This window comes from Sylvia atricapilla, chromosome 1 (assembly GCF_009819655.1).
Source record: "Sylvia atricapilla isolate bSylAtr1 chromosome 1, bSylAtr1.pri, whole genome shotgun sequence".
NCBI classification, from domain to species: Eukaryota; Metazoa; Chordata; class Aves; order Passeriformes; family Sylviidae; genus Sylvia; species Sylvia atricapilla.
The window spans coordinates 21075404-21098549 of record NC_089140.1 but is presented as its reverse complement, the minus strand read 5'-3'; the positions used below and the strand labels follow the sequence as shown (position 1 = coordinate 21098549).

General features: G+C 37.1%; 1 protein-coding gene across 1 annotated transcript in view; it reads right to left on the bottom strand.

Annotated features, from left to right (window-relative positions):
- Positions 1-23146, bottom strand: part of ITGA8 (integrin subunit alpha 8) — a 112171-nt gene that overhangs the window by 60510 nt on the left and 28515 nt on the right. Inside the window, exons 13-15 of the mRNA XM_066316781.1 lie at positions 20918-21109; positions 8622-8667; positions 6626-6733 (exon numbers count right to left, since the gene is read on the bottom strand). Coding sequence (XP_066172878.1) covers positions 6626-6733; positions 8622-8667; positions 20918-21109 — 346 coding nt within the window. The remainder of the gene's footprint in view (positions 1-6625; positions 6734-8621; positions 8668-20917; positions 21110-23146) is intronic.

Sequence of the window (23146 nt, the reverse complement as noted above, 5' to 3'; positions counted from 1 at the left end):
GAAAAATCTTAGAGCATGTTGTCAATGCTCAAGTTGTTTTCCAGCAAATTAAAACACTCAGGATACCAATGTGTTCCATTGGCATTACTGTAAGATTTCCGTTATTTCAACAGACTATAATTAATTCCAAACATAAAACCTAAATTGTAAATTGATTTTTGTGGCATTGGACTAACCAAACTGCACTGCATTTAATTTGCTAAGTTTTGCAGAAAGTGGCACTTACATGAACTAAATCAAAGCACAGAGAAACTGTTCTTTATCTAGAATGCTAAAGCAATGCATTCTACAAAAAACACATCATAATTTAATTGTTTTTAATTTGCCTGTTCTGAATGTGTCGCAAGCTGTTTTGAGCCTAGAAATACACACATCACAACTATAATGATACAAATGTCACCTCAGCCATAGGGAGTCCTTTCCCATAAAAAAATATTTATGTGTAAGGCTGGCAACAGATTTACAGTTATACTCACAACTGATAGGAGAAGCCTTTTAGTTTTATTGGCTGATACCTTCCAATCAGAACTTTTAACTTACACAAAAAATCATTAAAAAACTAAAAAAGTAATGATTATAGAAAAGTTTCAATTTGTAAGGAATCTTGTAAGCAAGTTTTGTAAATATTTAACTGAATTGCATTTTGAAAGTTATCACAAATTACTCTGGATGGTATGAGAAACAATATTAATTATGTCTGCTGATGCAATTAGCAGAGTGTACTTCCCTTACAAGTGGCAAAACAAGAAACTGTCACTGGAAAGATGTTCTTGATTTTTGATTTCTGCTGCCATCTGCCACATAGACTTAGTTCTGCATATCGTAATACCTAATGAAATCCCGTGTAATGTAACCAAATTGCTCAGGTGAAACATTCTTGCAAGTGTCTCTGGTTACCGATCATTCTTAAAGAAAATTTTCATGAGTTCATAAAATGTTTTAGTTTATACACAGACAAAAAATTGTAGGTCAGCATTAAAATCAGCTTGAGTTCAATAAAAATATTTGCCTTATTCACTGATCTTGATCTCCTCACTACTGGTATACTGTATACTAATGTTCCCATGCAGTGGATACAAAACCACTAACATAACCATTAAACCAACCTGTAATCACATTCTAATTGCATATTTGTTTCCTCTGACAGATGTAATGAAACTGCCACATCTGGGATATGTGTCACTCTCATGACCTTAATGAAAAAATTCTTGGAAAAGAAAAAGAAATTATTTCTTGAGGAACAAGAATGGCATAATGCCATTAATCTCTGCTCAACTGTAGCCTTCAAATGACTTTCCAGTCCATGCAGAAATTGTAAGTTTATCCATATTACTATTTCTTTACATTTACGAGTTAATACATGAAGAATCAGTTATTTCCAAATACCCAAGGACAGAACAACAAAAATGAGCAAATCTTGTGCAATTGCATAAATGCAATTCAGACATTCTTCACAGGCCAGTCTCACATGTCAAAATGTAAGAGTGTATTTCCTCAAATATAAACTCAAGAGCTGTCATTGTATTAAACTCAGTTATCTTGCTTTGGAGGAATCTTATAAATTTTGCCCTATCATGTTTTAAAAAAGGTTCCGTTCAAAAATGCAACTTGGAATGCTTGTTAAACAGAACAATTTCAGTGTATGCTTTATTTACTGCATTGAACAGAATAATTCATCATACATATTTGATAACTGAAGTCATGCTCTTAAATATCACTGTAAGAGTCAAGATTTACTCATTCCACTCCAGGCAGAGTATGTCAAAAAGGGAATGGCAGAGCAAAAAGGCAAAAATTTGGAGTAGATAATCTATACTTTGGCCAAGAGGAATAACTATGGTTTTAACAGAATTTTGCCACACATTTGTGATTTTATTATTTAGTTCAGAAATAGTGCTAAAGATATCAAAGATTTCAATTGCAAATATAGTTGAATTTAGATTTACTCATCACTTCAACAAGAAGATGCTGGAGAGATGTTGAGGGATGTTGAGGGATGAGTGTCAAGAAAAAGAAAAGCAGAGGGAAAGACAGACGACAAAAGACGACAGAAGAATTTATAGAGATTTGATATGTAACTCCTAGGCACAATAAGAAATAAAATACCTGAGTTTTTTAGCTTGCTTGTATGAGCAATCAACCAAACAACCAAAGGAAGAAAACTTCAGCAAATAAGAAACAAATGGGAAATAGCACATCACCCTAAAGCATATGAACTTTTTATGTGCTAACAATCTTGCCTCTCTGAAGAGATCCCCACATCCCATTTATTCTGCAGTGTCTGTCATCACTATGAGATTACGCTTTGAATAGTATTTGACTGTAGTTACAAAATAGAGGAAAAGCCTTAAAATTGAACATACTGGTTTTCCCTGGTAATCTTGGGGCAATAAAGCAGTTTGTTTAAAATAATTTTATATTCTTCAAGTAGACACAAATATTTTTTCAAGAACAAGACGCTTGAAAATATTCCTTTCTTCAAAACTATTCTTGGCACAGATGGGAGCAGTCTCTTCAAAAGTTAACCCTAATAAAATTACCTAGTATCAACAGAAGTGGTGAAAAGTTAGTAACCCATATATAATATTTTCAAGACTGCACTTAGTACCAGAAAGGAATCATTTTAGTCTGGTTTCTCTAGCAGCTGAAAAAAAATAGAAAACTTTTTTCAGGAGGTGAAAAGCAAGGCATTAGCAGATCCTACCAGATTGTCGTTTGTCATTACTAACAAATTCTTTAGCGCCCAGGTTTGTAGATGGATAGAATGAATTGTTAATGCCTTAGCAGAAACACAGTGTAAACTTTAATGTTATGGCCTTCCATTCTGTGTGATACCCAACCCACAGGGTCACAAACCTCTAGAGAAGAGAAGAAGCTGTTATCATCTACTGATGAACGACCTTTAAACAAGCAGTTTCTTTTTGAAGTACAATATGTCAAAGCAAGTCAATACACCTCTGTTATGATGCTCTAATACTTGCCCTGCGTTTAGATTTTGTTATGGCAAAGACTAATCCAGTGACTAACACATAGTTTTAATGCTGAAGGCATCTCATGCCTAAGCTACACCACGTGGCCAGGCTGCAGTAGCACTAGGGCTGCTTGATAAATCAAGTGACTGCCCTTTGGATATCTCTGGAGCTACTGAAGCTGAAACTTGGCACAGAGGCCTCCTGTACAGCAGCTCAGCTGTGTTAGTAGCAACTGACACCACCTGCCTACTCTCCTTTGACTAGCCCCTGAAAAGTGAGGTAACCATCTTCTGACTCTTGGCCATATGGCTTTGCTATCCAACCCACGGAGTCAGACTGGCCAACAGCCTTTGCAAAATCTCACGCAAATTCATCTCAACAGTCACCCCTAGGTCCATACCCAAAGGGCACAAATCACATTCTCTTTCAAATTAGGTCAATGAAAAAAGAAAATACTAGCAGTAGAAAGGAGCAAAAGTAGAAATATAGTCGAACCCATGCCGCTAGGAAAGGTTGAAATAGGGAAGGATTGGTAGGAATTTTGTATTCAGCTTTTTTAAAGCATATGTAGAAATGTCTCATTTGCTGAATCTAGCTGACTAAAGATCATGAATATTTTATTACTGCTTTAATGGTAAGAAATCTGGAGATAAATGAGCTACATTTTTTTTCAAAGTATTTTTTATAGTAGGAACTTGAAGATCAGAAATTTTAAGCACTCTGGTTCTGGTTTTAGTGGGTTTACAGAAGGTGGATGGCCTACAAGACACATCTCAAACCAGACATTCAAATCTGAAAAGCACTTACAAATAAAAACTAGCTTACAAATATAAAAATATAAATATATATATACAAAATATATTGTACGAATTGATTTTTTATCATGATTTGACACTTCTACACAACTTTCGGTAAGTCAGGAAACTTTTCAGACTTACTGCTTCTCTACAAAACAGAATCAACAATATTCACCTTAAATTAGTGAAAGGTGAGAGTAAAAACTTCTGTAGACGAAATTTAAGAAAAAATACACGAGGTAGCTAGTGGATAATCAAACCTCAAATGGTAATACAAATACCAATAAATTAGACCTCCTGACAGCTAGAACCCAATCTTGAACGTAAGAAATCACATGATGTGGAAAGAGGTTTTGAAAAATTAAAATCTTTATTTACCTCTTTTTACAGATATCAACTTGCATCTTTCACACTGAGGGGGAAAAAGTCTTTTTCCATGTTCTTTAATACCTTCAAAGTTGCAGAAGTTGTTATAGATTTGCTAGTATTGGGAACTCAGAAACAGCCACATTTTACACACACAGCAGAGAATGAATTATGTGTTTCTAGAAGTTCAGGACAATTCTCTTTGAGCTGTGCATAAAAATGACTTTTTGTGCATGTTCCCTCTGCTGCTTCAGTTTTGCAATTTATATCATGGCAGAAATAATATTTTCCTAATACTTGGAAACATACAATAATCCACATTATTCATGCACACACACTTCCTGAAACTTTTCTGGTAGGAGGTTTCCTTTCATTCTAATTTTGCAGTGTCAGTCAGTAGAGTTTTAAACAAGTTGCACAGCTGGCTAAGAGGTACAGAAATCTGTCCCATGGGATGGAGGAATTCTCTGCCTGTTGGAGTTCCCCTACTAATTGTTTTCATATGTACAATACAAGCTTATATCAACTAAGGAAAAAAAATTACAGTGTGGAAAATAGCAGCTGCTCTTCAGTCATTTCATAACATGAACTAAACCTTTAGGGAACAATATTTTAGACTAAAGCTGACAGAAATTAAGTTATGCTCCTATTAAAGCTCTTGTAGATATGAGCCAAGCTTCTTCCGGCTTATTGTAGTGGAGAAATGAAAAGAAACACAAAAATATATGTTAAAGGAGTATGCATTTCTTCCTTTTCTAAACAACATCTCAGAGCAAGAGTATTTTTTAAGAGAGATTTTTTTTCCTCTTGAGCAAAAAGCCCCACCTTTCTTCTTTCAATACCTGTTCTTAACTGCTACAGTTCCAAAATATTTTCCATTATGACATTAAGCATTTCTTAAAATTCTTAAAATTTGGAGTTGTGAATCAACATAATTTGGATCAATGAACATGCTTCAGCCAAGTGTCTATATTTCTAATTTTTTTTTACATCAACTGTTAAAACAAAAGAAATTTGAATCAAAAAAATCCAGAAAGACCAAAGCTTTGTAAAGTTCCGGGATTGCATAGTTCCACCAAGTGCCTTGCACATTTCTCTGTAGATGGGCAATTTTCTACACTGGATGTAGAAATGAGGAATGTGATAAAAAACAAACCCCATAAAGTGTAAAAGAACAGTGCAAGACCGAAAATCTCTTGACAACCTCATCCCAGATGCTTTGGAAGCCCACATATTTATTTCTATAAGTGTATCAGAATTTATCAGAGCCTCCATGGTTCTTAAACTAACTGTTTCTCATTATGATGTTTTACAGTTCATATTTATCAATTAATTCTTAAATTCTTCTGCTGAATCTTATATTTGAGATGGTTTTTAGGACTCGTCTCCTATAAAGAATGTCTCCTATGTGAGGAAATCTTGTGACCATCTTTGGTCTAAAAGTAGTGCAAAATTTCTGTATTCATGTTATCTTCTGGAGTCCTCCTTTACACCTTATTATTGTTTTTGTTCAGTCCATGTCCTGGCAGGTTTCCTGCTTCTAATGTTTTTACATCTTGGAAATCTGTTGCTCATAGTCTCTCTGGCAAGACTTACTACTATTTTATATTCAACTTGCACGTGTTTATGCTCTGTTTTGATTTTAGTTTCCTCATTTGCTATGATTTCCACTTTTAAACTGTATCTTATGTATTTGTAATAGCCTCTTTTGTCAACTGTTCCTGGGGTCCTTTCAAAGTCACCTTTTTCTAGAGCAGTAAACGTGCCTTTATGTAATGTCACATGCTATTAGATGGCTTCCAAATGTCCTGCAAGCATTTTGTACTTGTAACTGATGTTAAATTGTTTTAATTAGCTCCAATGTTTTCTATACTAGGGTTGGGTTTTTTTTTTCTGTTCACAGTTAAATGCTACTGTGGTTAAGGGTTTCTCTTTTAGGGATGACTGAAATATTGTCCTGTGTGATGTGCTAAAAAAACCTTTCCTCTGACCAAAGACAGCCAGAAACAACATCCTGTGAGCTTCTCTCAGGATGGCCAGCCAGATACCTTCTCTCTTCTAGAAAGGACTAAGATCTGTCCTTTTCCAACAGAAAATGGTGGGTCCACCAGGTCTGCATCACTTTCACTGTTACATTTTGTCAACAAACAGATGACTGTTTATGTGTTTTGTCTGGTTTAGCTGTTTCATATTTCATTCATCTAAACATTACATATAACTTTGCAGCTTGCCCCTAGCAGACACTGAACATCCTCCTATGCAGAAGGAGACTCAGTGTATCAAAGGACTCTCAACTTTTAGCTACCAGTTAGTTAGACAATCTGCTAAGTACTGGAAAATATCAAAAAGATTTCAATATAGGGAGGTATTGTTGTGCTCAGAGCATGTTTCAATATTTTTTACTTTGAACATGTTCAACAAAGAGTGGCAATAAAATTATGGAAGAGGAAGTTATTTGAGAAAGAGGATATGGAGTAATCATGGACTTACCAGGCTACCAAAAGCTGAGAGCTGGGGAGCTGACAGGTTTTATTGTCTGGATTCACAATCATGGGGTTCAGAATAAGATGAGCATTCACTGTCACAACAGGTCTGGCTCTGAGGGAGAGAAATAAGGTTCACCACATTCAGAAGGAGCACATTTAGTACCTAAGCTTCAGCAGAGAAATAACTGAGTTGGCTGCAAAGAAGCCAGACATGTAGGGTTACTTGGGAGAACACAATTTTATAATGCTGCTCATAGCCAAAAGAATCTTTTTTTCTTTTTCCACCAGAATCCTTCTGAGATTCACAAAAAAAATTACATTAACACATCACGGAAACAATATCCTCTGGTTAAGCAATAGATGTGTCCCAGGACTGAGGCACAGCAGACACATTTCATCACATTGAGTTTTCTCGAAGGGACAGAGCTTGCCTTTTTGGGTTTTACAGCAGTCTTCTGGGCATCTTGCAGACTTCTTTTGTACTGTCTCCATTAATAATGATACATTCAGACTTACTATGTCTGTTTTAAGACTCTTAAAAAAATAAACATGATTTGGTTAAAGTAGAAGTTGGTATAGACTTTCTTGGGCCAATAATGAAGTAAACTCTGTCTGACATTTCTCAAGACAGACAACTGACTTTGTAAACCAGGAATAATCATCAGTAAATTGTGCTGAATACATGAATATATAGTTTTGGTGACGGAAACCATCCCTCTGAAGCTGTTATTAAGTGATGAGATAATCTATTACTGCAAACAGTTTAGAAGACAAATAATAACAAGTATGTGCCCAGATTCTGTTTTAAGACAGCAATACTATTTACAGTAAGTTATTTAATCCCATTTTTTTTAACTTTCCTGATATTTTAATCCACATGTGAGCTTTTACAATTACTTCTTTGTATTACTTCAGCAAGACATTAAAAAATAAAATTACTCTCTTCGCTTTTGTGCAACAGGGAAAACCTTTTTTTGCCTAGAAAATTTCAGTAATAAAATTCTATTTCAACTTGCATATTTGATACATTCTAGACAGGAAATGGTCTCCTGCTATTCACTTCCCTAAATTAAATAGAACACGTTTTATTGTTATTGGAAATACAGAGTGGATCTAATTCTTCAGTGTTTCATCCTGTGCGGTCACTCATAGCATTGTAAAGTATTTGCATGATTCTTACATAGTGCAGTAGGAAATTCGGGTCTGCTCACTGCACCAACAGTGTTGGATGAGTTGAGCTTACATTCCTGCTTTATAAAAGTCTTATGCTGTCACAAACATTCAGTTGGGAAGTACAACATGCCTTTTCTCAGTCAGGTGCTGTTGGGAATACAGACAACAAGAACCCAGACAGGAATCAGAAATGTGACTACATTGTTGTAGCAATGGATGGTGAATACTTAAATGAAAAGAGCTGTCAGCATGGCTGGACTGAGACAGCATTAGCAGTCTCAGTCCAGCCATGTATTTTATGTAAATGTTTGTGTATTTGGTGGTTTTAAATTTTACATCTAATCAAAAGGTGCATTTAGTGAAACACCATAGTCAGCAATAACTTTTTGTTTTATAAAATGGGATCTTGTGCATTTTTTTTAAATTGAGGCTAAAAGTAGCAGTCTTTATTTTCAGTAAATGGTTCATGTCTTAACATACACAATCTGTGAAGATTGGCCACTTTAATATTTCTTACTAGCACCATTCCTCAGGAAAGAAAATAATTTTCAATGCCACGCCTTTTAAATTTCTTATTTAAAATTAATTAAAGAGTCAAACATTCCAGAAACTGCTTGAAATAAGCCTAAGCATGGAAATTTTAATTGAAAATTACAGGTTTTGAGCATGGGAGAAAAAGCATTTGTTTCTCACAAGATGTTTAATTTATTATCTCTAATGACCATTTTTTGCACAGTGCAACAGGGAAACAGGAATATGACATTTTTTAATTTTAGTATCTCCTACCAAAGCTGTAAAATATCAAATACATTGTATTTGCCACATACCTGTAAACAACTGCTTTTCCAGCTCCAAATGCACCCACAATTAAATCTGGAAAAAACAAATGGTTTCAGAATAGTCATACAGAAATCTCTCACATATTTTTCTCCCATCATAAATTACATTATTTAAATTAACATTGCAGTAACATAAAACAAATATGATAATACCTTTCTAAGCACTTTTCTTCACAAGTGTACTTGAAGAAAAACATTTTACATGTCAGAGATGGTGTCATAAATGTCTCAGTTGTAACCAGTAACTATCAAAGTATTTAACATGAGGTCACCCACCCCACGATCTCACTTCTCTGCAACTTGTATCATAAGGGAAAAAACTATCATTAAACTCTATGTATTTTATTCCAAATCCTTAACTGTCAATTAAATGAAGACCTGCAAAACATTTTCTTGCCAGTTTCATATAAGTCATATAGAAACTTTATGGTGTTCCTTCCTGACAACCCTTCCATTCTGCTTCATGTTTTAAGTAATTTGTTCATCAATTTACGCATTACATCTCTGTTCAAATGAACACAATGCAAGGTCAGAGGAAGGCTGATTTGATAGCTTCTAATGTTTCCAGCATTGTAGCAGTATGTGCTAAGGCTTACAAGAGTTATCCATCTAAAGCTGTCATTTTCCCTGACAGACGGAGTCAACAACACAAGCGCTACACTAGGACTTGGGCATGTCTTTGTCAATGGTCATTGGCCTGGGCCAGAATGTTTTCTCTTTTTGCTTGGAGTCCCCATGTAGTGCTCTCTGGAAAGATCCAGACTGGCTTGCTGGATCCATTTAGGCTTGCTGGAGAATAACTGGAGCCAAGCCATGAGGTAAAAGGATCAACTTTCTCGCTGCCTCTGCCTTTACAAAGAGTTTTGTTTCATTTTCAAAGCCCCCAGAGTCCATCTGGGCACAGCTTTCACTCCACTACTGCTATCATTCAACATGACTGACACGTATCCAATTCAGAAGACTGAGCCTTACAACAGACCTTGCAGTGGTACAGACTGACAACCTAAATTTATCTAAGTAAGTTAATTAAATGAGTACTTAGGCTTGTAAACAAACCCTTACTTGCTGCTTCTATAGTTGGAGCAGTGGTTTGCTTAAGAAGCCCTGAAGTCATCAAGCATGATGCAAATACCAAGCTTTGATGTTAATTATTTGGATGGGTCTGGTCCAGGGCTGGCAGTATTTCCTAGTGCTCCTCCATCTTTCAGATGGTCAGGATTTTACAAAAAAAGTTTAAACAAACACTTCACATGGGCAACAGCCAGTCCTTCACTGAATTCCATTAATTAATGTCCTAATAGGAGCAGACACAGATAGTTTATTGGTCTGATCCTCTTTTTGTACAACATTTACATTTTTCTAATTTCATTGGCCCTAGAGAAATATGTTTCAGAGTCAGGAACACTTTAAATAGCAGAAGAAAGTAAGTCTTTTTATCTCCTTTTTGGGACATTTGTGCCTCGTATTCTTTAGTAGCTTTTATAGACAACTTGCCCACAGTACCAAAATCTAAAGACGTTTTTCTCTTAAGTAAACAATTAATTGAGACAAAGCCATCATCATGAAGGCTGCACCACACAAAAACAGAACTTCTCCTGACAGTTCACTTATAGTGGCATCCATAGCAACCCCCCCCCAAAGATTTAATATTTTGTTGATTTTTATTTTGCTTGTGTTTGAAGTTTTTTTTGGTAAGTTTTGCATTTGGTAGGGTTTTCTTCTGTTTGTTGTCTCTTAAGGAAAAATAAACATTATGTTATGAACAGAAAGACAAGATGAAAAGCATTTCTGCTCTATTCTTCCCAGCTGGACACTGTGAATTCTATAACAGACTAGACTTAGGATATGTACTGGTTCATAGCAGACCTGGTAACACACAAGGTTTCAGGGCCATGCTGGAAGAGACAAAATAGGTAGATATCCAAAACTTATTCAGATCTTGGCCTAATGATGCTTTTTCATTAAAAAATAAAGGTTAACCACACAACTTGGGTAAGCTTAATAAAATGTAGCCTGATAGAATCTGAAGTTGAGAAGAATGAGTCTGTCAGATACAGCTGGCCTCACTAGTGTAAGTGAATGCAATTTCAGTATGTACTGCTGTGCAAAGGTCCCCTCTATGTTGGCATCCCCACTTTAATATTAAAGAGGAATCTGTTCATCTGCTTAATGGTTCAATCCTGGTTTTTTGGGTCAGGGCCCAGCTTATTTGAAGACAGAAAGTGATGGGTCTAGAAGAGGAAATACAGGCTTCAGCCACCAAAAGACTGGTTCTTCATGAGCAGTCTTTTCTGCATTGCCACTTCAGCCAGGTTTGGAGACACACCAATTAGGAGGCGGATCCTCCAACATGGCACCACCACAAAAGCCCTGTTTGAGACTACTTTAGAGGCAGCCAGGACTGTGCTCATCCTGCTCTTGTTTGGAGGCTCCTACTTTTACCCTGACATGTCATCTGTTTTCTGGTCTATTCTTGTTTATTCTTGATCCAAAGAGCTTGAATGAGTGAAACTACTGAGCAGAAAACGTGGAATTAGGAATGAATATGCACACCCCCTCACCCCATATTTATAGCCAGCAGTAACTTCTACAACCTAGTGGAAGGACAAAATTATTATATATTCAAGCAGAACATTCACTAGAAGATTAAGGGGGGGGGGCTTTCTTTGCTTTGTTTTGTTCTGTTACAGAGCAGTAATTTCACTCTTCCTTTCTTTATTGCTTTGTGGGGTGCAACTTCTGTACCCATAATTGGAAAAAATAATTTTTGATGTTGCTACAAATGAATGAGGTTTGAATACACATCCAATCAGTGCACTTTTGTATGCAGAAGTTTTGAATTTGTTGACTGTTCTGTAGAAGAAAAGTTACTAATCATTTCTATGAAAAAAATGCATGAGATGTCTAAATAATCTGAATTTTGGCAACTTTCCACTCCTAAAAATAGAAGTTTTCTTTATTAATTCTTGTTAATGCTGCGCATGCAATGTCACCGATGCAAAGGTCACTAGCTGAAAAACAAGGTTTTAACAAGCAATTACAGAGCAGAAGCCAGCTTTAAAAATCCAGCTTAACTCCTTAGAACCCTTCCAAAAAGAGCCTGAACAAAAGCCTATGAAAACCTTTCCATCGAGGCATTTTTCTCAAGCTCAGATTAAAATGTGTGATTAAAACATAAAAACAAAGATGGAAAAATGTAAGAATCACAAAATATCCTTCAGTTCTTCTTTTCTCATATTTCATGTTTCTCAGATGATGAGGGACCTCATTGGTTTAGTTAAATGACCACTTTGCCTTTGTCTGCTAGAGAAGATTGTCTATCAGCTGCTCACCTGCAGAGAAGCCAAGATCTGTAAGGAAGGGTTGGTGGCAGCACCCATATGCTTCTGCCTCATTGCTTTTGAGGAATAAATGAGCTGTGAGGTCACAACCACACTGCAAAAATTAGGAAAACAATCGTGGAGCAACTCTACAGGAACTTTTAACACACATTTTTTGCAGTTTGTAGGCATTCAAGTCCCAACTGGTGGAGTTCAGAGCTTAATACTGAAACAAGTGTCTTTGGGACATATTTAACTGAAGTCAAGGGGCACTGAACAAAGTTTAACAATCCTAATGCTTATTTAAAATACTTCAAATTTACTTAGCTCTGAAGAGAAGGGTTGCAAGATGCTGTCTGGTGCAAGATGTCTATTTTCTGAGATAAAATCATCAAAAAAAGGTAAGGTGATAGCACTGAAAGGGACACTGGATTTGTAAGCTCCTGTGTTCACTTGCACCTTCTACCATGTGAGTGTGCCAAACCTGAAACACTGTATGATAAAGGGCAGAAACTTGCCATGATGCTCACTAAACCTTTAAGCAAATGAAGAAAGTAGGAAGATCAGCTAAGTCCTACTTCCAGTCTCAACAAGACATGTTCATTTATTAACTCGAGAAAATTTTTTGATTCCCTCACATTTTTAAACGTCATCCCCATTCTCTCTGAGAGATGCAGCCTCAGGGAGTCTGATCAGGGAGGAACATGCATCACGTTCAGCACTCCACACTTGGCTGGAGTCTGTGCAGCAATCCCAAGAGAAATTGCCAAGACATGGTGTCTCATATCAGTACATGGGAGACAGAGGACAAGAAAAACAACCAGTGAACAACTACATAACTGGCAACAACTTCACTTGTAAGAAACTCAAAAATGAAACGAGAGCTGAGTCACCTCCCCGCTGCAACTCTACCAGGACACAGGCAAGAAAGGACACAACTTCATGCAGTCTTTCAGTTTCATTGTACAGTATAAAAAGGGACTGGAAACCAGTCATATTCCATCTGACTACAGGTGCCAATGGAAATTTGTAAAAGGGAGAAAACCATGTAATCGTAAACTCTCTTAAAAAAATCTTTGTGAGCCTTTTTGACTTTATTTTCCTCAGCAGTTTAGGTGCCAAAAAGGCCCATGATCATATCTCTATTTGTTTTCTAGGATTTCAGTGTGCATTAGAACCCCAAATCTCAGTATGGAAGGTCTGGAATAAAAAAATACCTTTAAACAGCCATCACTACAGGCTTGACTATAGTAAAGGACACAGGCCTGTCCAGCATAGCCAGCTTTACTCAAGAATTTTAATTGAATACTATCATTCAAAGCAGAGTCACTTTCTTCCAATCCTATAATTCTCAACTACCTTAATACTTCTCTGTTTTTAAACCATTGTGGTAGCAGGTCTGTTACAGATAACATGTAAGGCTAATTCATATCAGTGCTTCTCTTTTGTCTGAATGAATGCCTTTCACAATACAATGTATTATTCATTATATTACAAAAAAATCCCAAAAAGGGCAGTTAATGTTTTATCATTTAAGTAAAACACTCCTTACTGGGATCAACTGCTTTACTCTTATATTCTAGTGGGCAAAATACTGTGATTTCATAAAATATTGTGAATAATTTTAGAAAAACATATCTATAAATTACAGAGATATTAATTTCCCATAAAATCAATATATTTGTACACAATTCTTGGCTTTTGGACTGATTATTCACGTGAAAAAATAATTAGCTGGTAGAACCACTTCAGCTTTTCTGCATTTGCTGGCAGAACCCAATCCATTGTTTTGGCTCCCACACATAGCAGTCCCCTCTTACCAGAGCAAATGCAGCTTCTCACTGATTTAATTTGTTTGTCTTCCACAAATCTCCTGGACCAACTTCCTAATTTAATCATCACTAGATTCTGATTTGTAATATTGTTGGCACAATGCCTACTATCCTCAAAAAAATTTATTAATCTGAAGAACCCTAGCCTCTCAGAAAGAAATTTGAGGATTTTCTTCCTGCCATTTCAGTTAACGTACTCAGCAGATGGAGCTGTTAAATATTCTTGTTTTATTAAGATTAGATCGGATTACTGAAGTTATGTGGAAATTTTGTCTTCTTATTACATTTCTTTCCTTCTTAAAATATTTTTAGAGTAGTTCGATATTAACTACTATGATATTGTAACTAACTATGATATTCTTAAGATAATTACTGATTGCAAAATAACAAGGCATGAAGATGCCTTTATGCATTTCTCTGTGCTGACAAAGGCTTGACTATAAAGAACAACCAAAAGAACAGGCCAACAGCTGTCTTTGTGCTAAAGCAGGATACCCTGAAGATGAAGCTTCTGTGGCACTGATTCCAGAACGACTCTCTTAAGTCAGTAAGACTTACACAAGCATCTAAACAGGCAGGGAGCAGAGACAATAGTGCACAATTTATTTGAGCAATTAACTAATCAACAGTCCTTGAATAGTGAATTCATTCAAAGCACTGTTCTGAATCTACCCACACTGTTAAAAGAAACTGGTTAAATCATTCCGATTCAGAAACACATTTGAAGAAATCCCAGCCTTTGGGAGGATATTCCACAAGAAAAAATCAAGTTTAATGAGTTGAGTAAGTTATTCATTATAAACTATTTGCTCAGCTATAATCAGCCATCAAGTGACTGAACATATGCTGAAATGTGAGGGTGAAAACCTTACACCCTACAAATGTCTGAGCCCTGTACAGACAGATGAACCAGCTGGAAGTGCAGCATCATCACCTAGATAATCACAGACTTCAGGCACTCAGTGGGGCCAGCTTTGAACACATGCCCAGAAGCCAAAAGAAACAAATTTCTTTCCCATTAAACAGATTTATGGATCTCTTTTGTTCCTATGAAAAGTGAACTATGCTAATAGAAAAAGACAAAATTATAAATAAAATAAACTATAATTCAAAATTTATGCCTTTGCTTCATTCTCTGCTCCAGCCCTTGATAACACACATAAAACTCAGGATGAAGCAAAGGGGCCCTAAAAACCCCAGATTTACAGGACAGTGGAAGTTGCCTTGAAAGATATTATTACGCATCCCAGATGTCCCAGCACAGAAGATAGACAGGAAGATTGTGCTGAGGCAGGTATTTCAGAATATCTTTATGCAAACCTTGTAGAGCTGCTGTTACAGAGAATCCCATGGTTATATAAACTGTGTTACAGCCCTCTCTAGGAGGGCCTCAGACACAGCACAGTGCTGGTTTGCCATGTGCTCACCTTGGCACAGAATCTTGCACAGAATTCCAGCTACCACTGTATTTGCACTTAAACTGATGGGAAAAGACCATCTTTTATCTTTTTTCAATCCCATCACCTCCTTTATGTCTTTAATCTCACTCACATTTTTAATGACTGTCAATCCAGAATAATGGTGTTAAACCAGTATTTACTATTGCAGGAGAAATGAGATCAGATGTTCCCTTTTGAATATGACCTTAGAACATGAGTTGTCAGAAAACAGTGAAATTGATCATCTGCTGAAAGATGTTACAATTATCTCAGTGGTAGTAAATTAGTGGCAGAGAATGTGCCTGTATGCTGCATCTTTACTATCTGCAGTGGTATCATTAAAATAGCCCTAACGCAGTTCACCCATGCCAAGTATTAGACTCTGGAAGTGAGCATGCAGCAACTCTGTTTTGGTAAAAAGTGAGTTTGATAGTGTGCACAAGGAGTGTTCAGTGATCGTTTAGAACCAAAACCAGCATATTTCATTTACTCGTGTAGATGTACCTCAGGAGGATTAATGTTGTGTACTGGATACATGTTGTGTACTGGAGAGATACTGAGGATTTCAGGTAAGTATAGTACTATGCTTGTCAGTGTCATGCTTAGAAGACTGGGAAAGCTGCACTTTGTGGCCTGACAGAATCTATCTGACTGATATGCTTAACCTGCTTCCTTTTACTAGTCTTATCTGACTACAAAGTTTAATCAGGTTCTGCCTCTTACATAACTACAGAGAAAGGAGCATCCATCCATTAATTACCTGCATCATCACTGCTTGGCATTGCAATCCTGCTAGGTGAGGAGGAGCCCTTCATTTGGGACAGAAGGTAATGAACACAAGCACAGAGAGGGCAGCTGCATGAGTGACACAGCTGTTAGGATTATCAGCACAGTTTTCTGCTTCTGCTGCTTCCCAGGGTTGAAAGTTTCCCAATGCCTCCAAGACTGCAAGCAGAGACTACCATATTATCACCCCTGTCTGTGCTGATAAAGGAACAGTTCTGGGTACATAACATCTGGAGTGTCTGTAAGCATGACACAATTTACAGAACTGCCTCCCTAGAAAGCTGTAGAGATGTAAACCAAAGGTTGTACTTAGTAACAAAACTCGGTCTTCTCTGTTGAAAAAATCTCTGTATTTTCACAATGCTGAGAGGTCTGTTACTGTTACAGTGATAACATCTGTGCCAGGACAGCTGAAGACAGATGGCCATTACACTGAGAGTACTGCTAACAAGAAGGAAAAGCCTTGTTCTGTCTGCATGCTGAGCCTACCAGAGAAATTTCCATTTTTAGGTATGATATTAACTAGTTAGCTATTCAGCTGCCCGTAACTTGTGCTTGTGCAATGAAGGCAGGGCATGAGCTTGAGCACTGTGTAAGTACTGTCCATATTTTTCTGTTGTTAGTACAGCTTAGCGGCAATTTTAGTGTGTGAAGGTTAGTACTCTCCCAGATAGCAGCTGGGAAAGGTCTGGAGAATCACCTGGGCCAAAGACCTCTCACAAAAGAGAGTTTGGGTACTGCCATCTTGTTTCAGTGGTTTCAGCTGATGATAGTGAGCTGTGCTGTGCCATGTAGTCTCAAGGCCAGACCACAGTTCCCGGCTCACTTTATTTTCTTGTCCAAACGTAATTACTGATAGCAATGAAAAACATTTGGGATTATTGTTTTTTCAAGCACTAATTCTTGTAGAGTAGAGAAGATAGAGCTCTTTTTTTATGTTGGTTAAGTATGAAACCCAGGTCAATGGTAAAATCTTTATTAGAAGCAATACTTCACCAAGACACAAGACATAAGCTACTTGCTTTTATGCTCTTTACATAAAAATATCTGAAGAAGGTGAAGAGGCAGCAGTGGTGGCAAGACTGAACAATCATTTGGTACAGCAGAGCGGGTGTGCCACTCTCCACTGCACAAGGAACAATTAAATACATTATAATTCCTTCCACAGCATTGCTAAAATACATGGCTGATAGAGGAAGTATGTTGGAAGCCTGTAAAATAAGTGGACTGCAGAACTGTTCACTGCCTATTCAGTGTAAGAACTAGAGGCAGTCCAGTAGAACATTTAAGATTTGAATGGGACACAGTGAGAATTACTCCTTCACAGAACATTCAGCTGGGCTGTGGGGTCCCTTGACCAATTCTGCATGTGCCAAAGGTCTGCATGAGTTCTATAGCTGATTCATCAAATTCATGGAAGAAAAATCTGTCAAGCGATACTAATTTTGGAGGTGTCATCTCTGACTCAGGGCCACCTTGATATTCTGGTTGGTTAACGCTGGACGAATATTTTGGGAAATATCACAACAACTGTATAATTCCCAGGATATCTGTTGTTGGCTACTGTTGGAAACATGTTACGGTGCTCAGACAGATCTTTCATCTCCATCAGTATGGCTGTATTATGTCCTTCCTTGTCTGCTCTGATACTCCACCATTAAACCTGTCTGTGATCAGTTTTCTCCCAAATTTATTATGCAACTGGGGTCACAGGGGACAAGACACGCTTTCTCTGCCTTTGCAAACGAAGACCTGTAAGTGTGAGGTGGGGGAGACTCTCCCTTTGGTGGCCAGGAGTTGCAGGAAGAGGAGAAAAGAGAAACCACTCCACCCATAGGAAAGCTGAAGGATTTGAAGAGCACTGTGTACTAGGGAATCTTTGTCTGCTCCCTATTTCCTTCTCTGTTCCTGAGCTTATACTGGCATTTGGATGAAGAGAGGACGATATTACTTCCTGTACCAAATGGCCACTCTTCTCCAGAAGGCGAATACATAGATCTCAGCCTGAATTGAACTCCCAGCCAAGAGAGGATTTAACCTTTTTCCAATGAGAGAAAAATTTGGCTGTAACTGACCCTCACATTTTAGGAAATGTATTAGCCAACTTGTAATCAAAGAGCACTGGTTGTGGAGGTCAGTACAGTGATCCCAGGGGGAAGCTCAGTGGTCTGTGGTAAGAAGCCATATGAACAGGTGGTATCTTCTGTCCTCTGGGTCAGTGACCTGCTCCAAAAACATTACCTTATGGTCTGATTTAAAGAAGGCCTGAACCTCTAAAAGCCCTAAAAATGCTGTACAGTGCATTAGAAATGAAATAGCAGAGTAACGCCCATGTCTCAGACTCCCACTTCCTAGCATGGATATGCTGCCTCATGAACAATGTCAGGCACAAGTGCTTGAGTAAATTATACAAGCACAGCTACAGTTATACAGGTCAGTCTTGAACAACTGAATTCTAGCCATGGAAGAGCTACATGCTTGGAGAATCTCACCTTAGACAGTGGCAATATATCTTTATACCTGCAGCCAGACATTACATCCGTCTCTCATCTCCCAGACCAGAACTTCTGAAAGCAGAACTTCTGAGAGTGTTAAGTCAGAATAACCTGATTTTATTACATTTTTCTTTTTTATAGACTGGTTGCTTTTAGAATATACACACTAGAAAAATAAATTAAAATTTTTGTGATTTTTTTTTCCTAATCTTTCATAACCCTCTTTGAATCACAGGCACAAACAGTAGTTTGAGAAGTTTAAAGTCTAATTTTCTAGACCTTCTATAGTCAGCAAGACTCTGTTTCTCTAAAATAAAACTTCCTTCCTAATCCTTCCAATTTCAGCACCTTGTTTCCTCCTTTTACAAGGGCTGCCCTTCAGCATTTCCGTTAGGAGGTGAAGAAGAAAAGCTCTTTGACACAAGAAAGATTACTTATTTCATTGCTTAGTGTATTTGTCCTAGGCTTGCATTTCCCTGTATTATTTCCTTTTTTTTTTTTTTTTTTTTCCTTTTCCCATAGGAAGTACTCTATTTTTGTGCTAGCATTGTACCATATTTGCACTATTTTTACAGCTCTGTTTTGGTGCTCCAAATCTTCATGTATTAAGGAAGAGGTGGTTGACTGATAGTAAGGGGTTTTTCTTCTCATTTTCTGAGATATTTTCACTAGTACTGTGGACTGCTCATCCAGGGGAAAAGCTAGTTACAGTAAATGCAGGGTGGTGTTTCTTCTGTTTGTTTTCATTTTTAATTATGCAATTCCTGTAATAAAACCAAATAATCTAACACATAGTAAGCTGATAACACAATAAGAAATTCTGCAAGTAGGATGCATGGTGGAGGCACAATGACAAACAGAGAACTCACAATTATAGTACAGTTCCTCAGTGCACATTTAGAAAGATCAAGACTCATCACCCAAGCTTTCCAAAAATAAGCTTAAAAGATGCTCCACATAAAGTATGCTAGTACAGCAGTGAGACTTCTACTCCTCTTTCTTCTCTATGTGAGTCAAAGAATCTCTCCCTTCCCTCTATCTTTTCAATCTTAGAAATGTCAGGAATGCAATATCCTGTTTCCTTTGGTTTTGCTGAGGGGCCTTGTGGGTGCTTTAAGAAATGTTTAAATACCGAAACTTTAATAAAGAGCTCTGTTGTCCAAAAGAACCTCATTAGTCATGGACAATGAAGGACTATTAATAGCAACATCAACAATATGCAAACAAAAAGTCAGAACAGTGTTTAAAAGCCCTTTCTTCTCTCAAACGCTAAGGATCTTCTTACTTTGGTCTCATGATAGCCTCACTTTATTACTCTGCAGTTGGCCTTTCTGCTTGTAAAACTGTAATTTCTATTGTAAACACCCCTTCCCAGAAAATGACTTCTGGTTTTGGAAAGATACATCTTTCAAGGTTTTTATAATCCATCACAAAAAGGTAAAAGATCCTATTTTCGTCCCTTTGAAAAATTACAATTTTCACTTTTGAAATAGTGCAACTTTGAGGAACTCTAGCCTTGAAATAACCCAGGTTAACAAGAGTGATTTCATAGTAAGTCCAGGAAGCATGGACTGTTAGGATTTTACTGTGGATGAACCTTTCACAGTAAGAAAATATGATGTTTTACTACACACGGTAACTAAGGCTTCTGAATTGTGATGAAAAGAAACAGAACAGATTGGCTTCCAGATGAGAGAGTAAATACAAGCACACTTACATTCAGACTGCTTAGATGGTAGGAAAATTTTTCTTTAAAAAACAAATGCTTACCTGAAAAACTTAATTAATGTTACTAACTTGATAAATGTGAATAGATGTCAGGTAAACTCATTAGGAAGAATCAAACCTAACCTAAAAAGGAAGAGTCCATATAGCAAAATGCAAACATAAAAGGGATGGAAAGTTCCAAATAAAATAGCTGCTTTAAGCAATTTGCGTGCTCTCTGCTTTTTTGCAATGCAATGAAAGCCATCAACTATATATAGCTCAGTGTCTCTTCGGTCAGCAAGAAACAACTTAGAAACACAACCAAATCAATCCCTTCTTCTACAATGCAACATGGTTTTAATTAAGAAAGAATGTCAGGATGAAGGAGACTTTACAAGTTCAATAAGCTGAGACCATTCAATTTTTGAAAGTCGGGGAAAAGGGTTAAGCTTTTCATTGTAAACTTCACATGTTTTATGTTAATACAACTACTTAAGGCCTTTCTTGACTTTCTGATCATGTTTTTAGACAGGAAAGGGAGAATTTGTTTTGTCTGTTTTTAACTCTCAGGAAAGCAAACTGGAACTGTCCAGAAATGTCTACCTTTTATTCTGACCTCTGCCTTCCAAAAGGAGCAGTTTAGGCATGATGCATTTACCAGAGAATGGAAGCATGAATTTCCCTTTCTAAAGCAAAAAATCTTACCTGGGTAATCATTCTTGTCTACATCTGAGTCTCCTCTTAGAGTGAAGCCAAATCCCGAAGGCATGGACTGTGAGGCCCAGGCTCCATTGAGAACCTGGGAAGGGTTAGAGTTTAACCCATTACTGTATCCATTGTAAATGAGCACTTTCCCTCTTCTGTCTTCTCCTGCAAATGGTGCACCAATAGCAATGTCTGCAGTGAAAAAAAAAAAAAAAAAAGAAAAAGAAAGAAAGAAAAAAAAGGATAAAAAAGAATGGACACAATTAAAAATTAACTCCCTGCATGAAAATAGACACAAATTGCTTCTGCTACAAACAAACAAGAACTTCAACATTCTGTACTTCTGTATGTATTTTAGTTTAAAGGCAAATACACAAAATGTTAGCAGTGTCTTATCTGTGTCAAACTTTCAAGATAGAAGCTTATACAATAATCCTATGAAGAAGTTATTTAATTATACTAAATAGCCAGTCCACATTCAATTCCTCTACATATATCCAGGGCAGTTACTATGCTTTAATAATCCAAAATCTAATGAATGCCTGCTTCTACTTCTATATTTTTATACAGGCACAAATTTTCTTTGATTTCCTCTTTCACCTAGTTAATAAGGAACAGCTGTTAGATAAAACTTATTTTCTTTTTCCAGATAACATATCCTACATAGACAAAAAACTTCACCCCCTCAAACATTCAGTGCTTTAGAATGCAAAAGACAACAATGGAATATAATGTTTTCATCTATACCAATCTATCATTTTACTGAGAAATAGGAATAGTACTGAGTCAGAAATTTCAAGGAGGTCTTAGGCACTATGGAATTACACAGTTCAATCCTTGAAAATGAGGTGCCATATCAAAGCAGAACTGACAGTGTTCTAGTTTCTGTGCACGGGATATGGAGCCAACATTGTCTAGACTGAGATCAAACAGCTGCGCTAGCTGAGCTACCTAATAGGAAACAATAGAGCATATATATATGTATTTATAGCTCTCATTTTTGTGTTCTGATCTAGGAGTTGATGCTGGACTTCTTTATTAAACTTGAATTGAGCACCTGAACTCTGTAGCTTCACTCTAAACAGAAGTCCACCAAAGCTCTATGACTGGCACGTTCAGTTATGAAGCAGAAGACTTTGGCTCTAGAGTCTTTTTAGTTTTATACAGTGATTGAGAAAAGCAGAAATGTCTTCTGCCTACCTCATCTGAATTCTGAAGAGAAGGGAGACCAACACAGCCTGTCCAGAGTAGCTGAGGGTATTTGCTATTGTTCACAGGTGGAAAACAGGAATTCTCCACTCTGTGGTTCAGCTGTGCTGAACTCCATGGTGGGATTCCAGGACAAGCCAGTGAAGGTACTCTCAGCAGTAACAATCCAATGGCTTCTACCTACAGGATGGTATCCATATTTTGTGCACTCTGAAGCCCAGTGCAATTCTGACTCCTGACATGAATGATCTCTTGCATAGCAGCCATACAATGAGGACATTGCCCTAAAATCCAGTGGCTAGAGCATTGTGAAAAACAGCCCTTGAGGTAAGGAGAAGCAAAGCTAATTTTTCCTTAGTGGGAAACCTATTCTAAAGACTACTGTGCAAAACAGCTCTTCCAAGAAAAACAACTTGGTGTTCTAGTTGCAAATATACCTGCTTTGAAGATCCCTAACATCCTGGGAATAAGAAGTAAGGAAATGCATCCAGGGAAAACAAAGATGCTACTGACCATGTCTAAGAGGTTAAGTCTGGGTGCTCAAGGTATCCCAGCTTTCTCAGGTAATCAAGCAGTTAGTTTAGTTGCTCTGTTTGCTTGAATGTAGGCTGCCAGTTAACTTACATGAACATTTTGTTATGTACATGTGCTATAAGCATTTGACAAAGAACCCATTATGCACCTGTTTTTTTAGTGCTTAAGTACCAGTGGAAGGCTGATTCCAAAATAGTACTTCTGTACTTGCCCAATTCTTTTATTGTTGACAATGCTCCATGTACTGAACCTCATTCAATTATCAAACTCTTCCAAGCATTTGAGAAGAACTCTGCTTTCAAAAAAATGAAACATCTTAACCAAGTAATTAAATGTTATCATGGTTATAAAAACACAGGTATTTTTATTCAAATAAACACACTAATATTTAGTAAAAAATCACACTGTAGTCACTACGACTGCCCTCTTATTGGTCAGCACTTCATGATTTGGGTCTCACTAACAGTTTCATTAGCATTAGTGTAA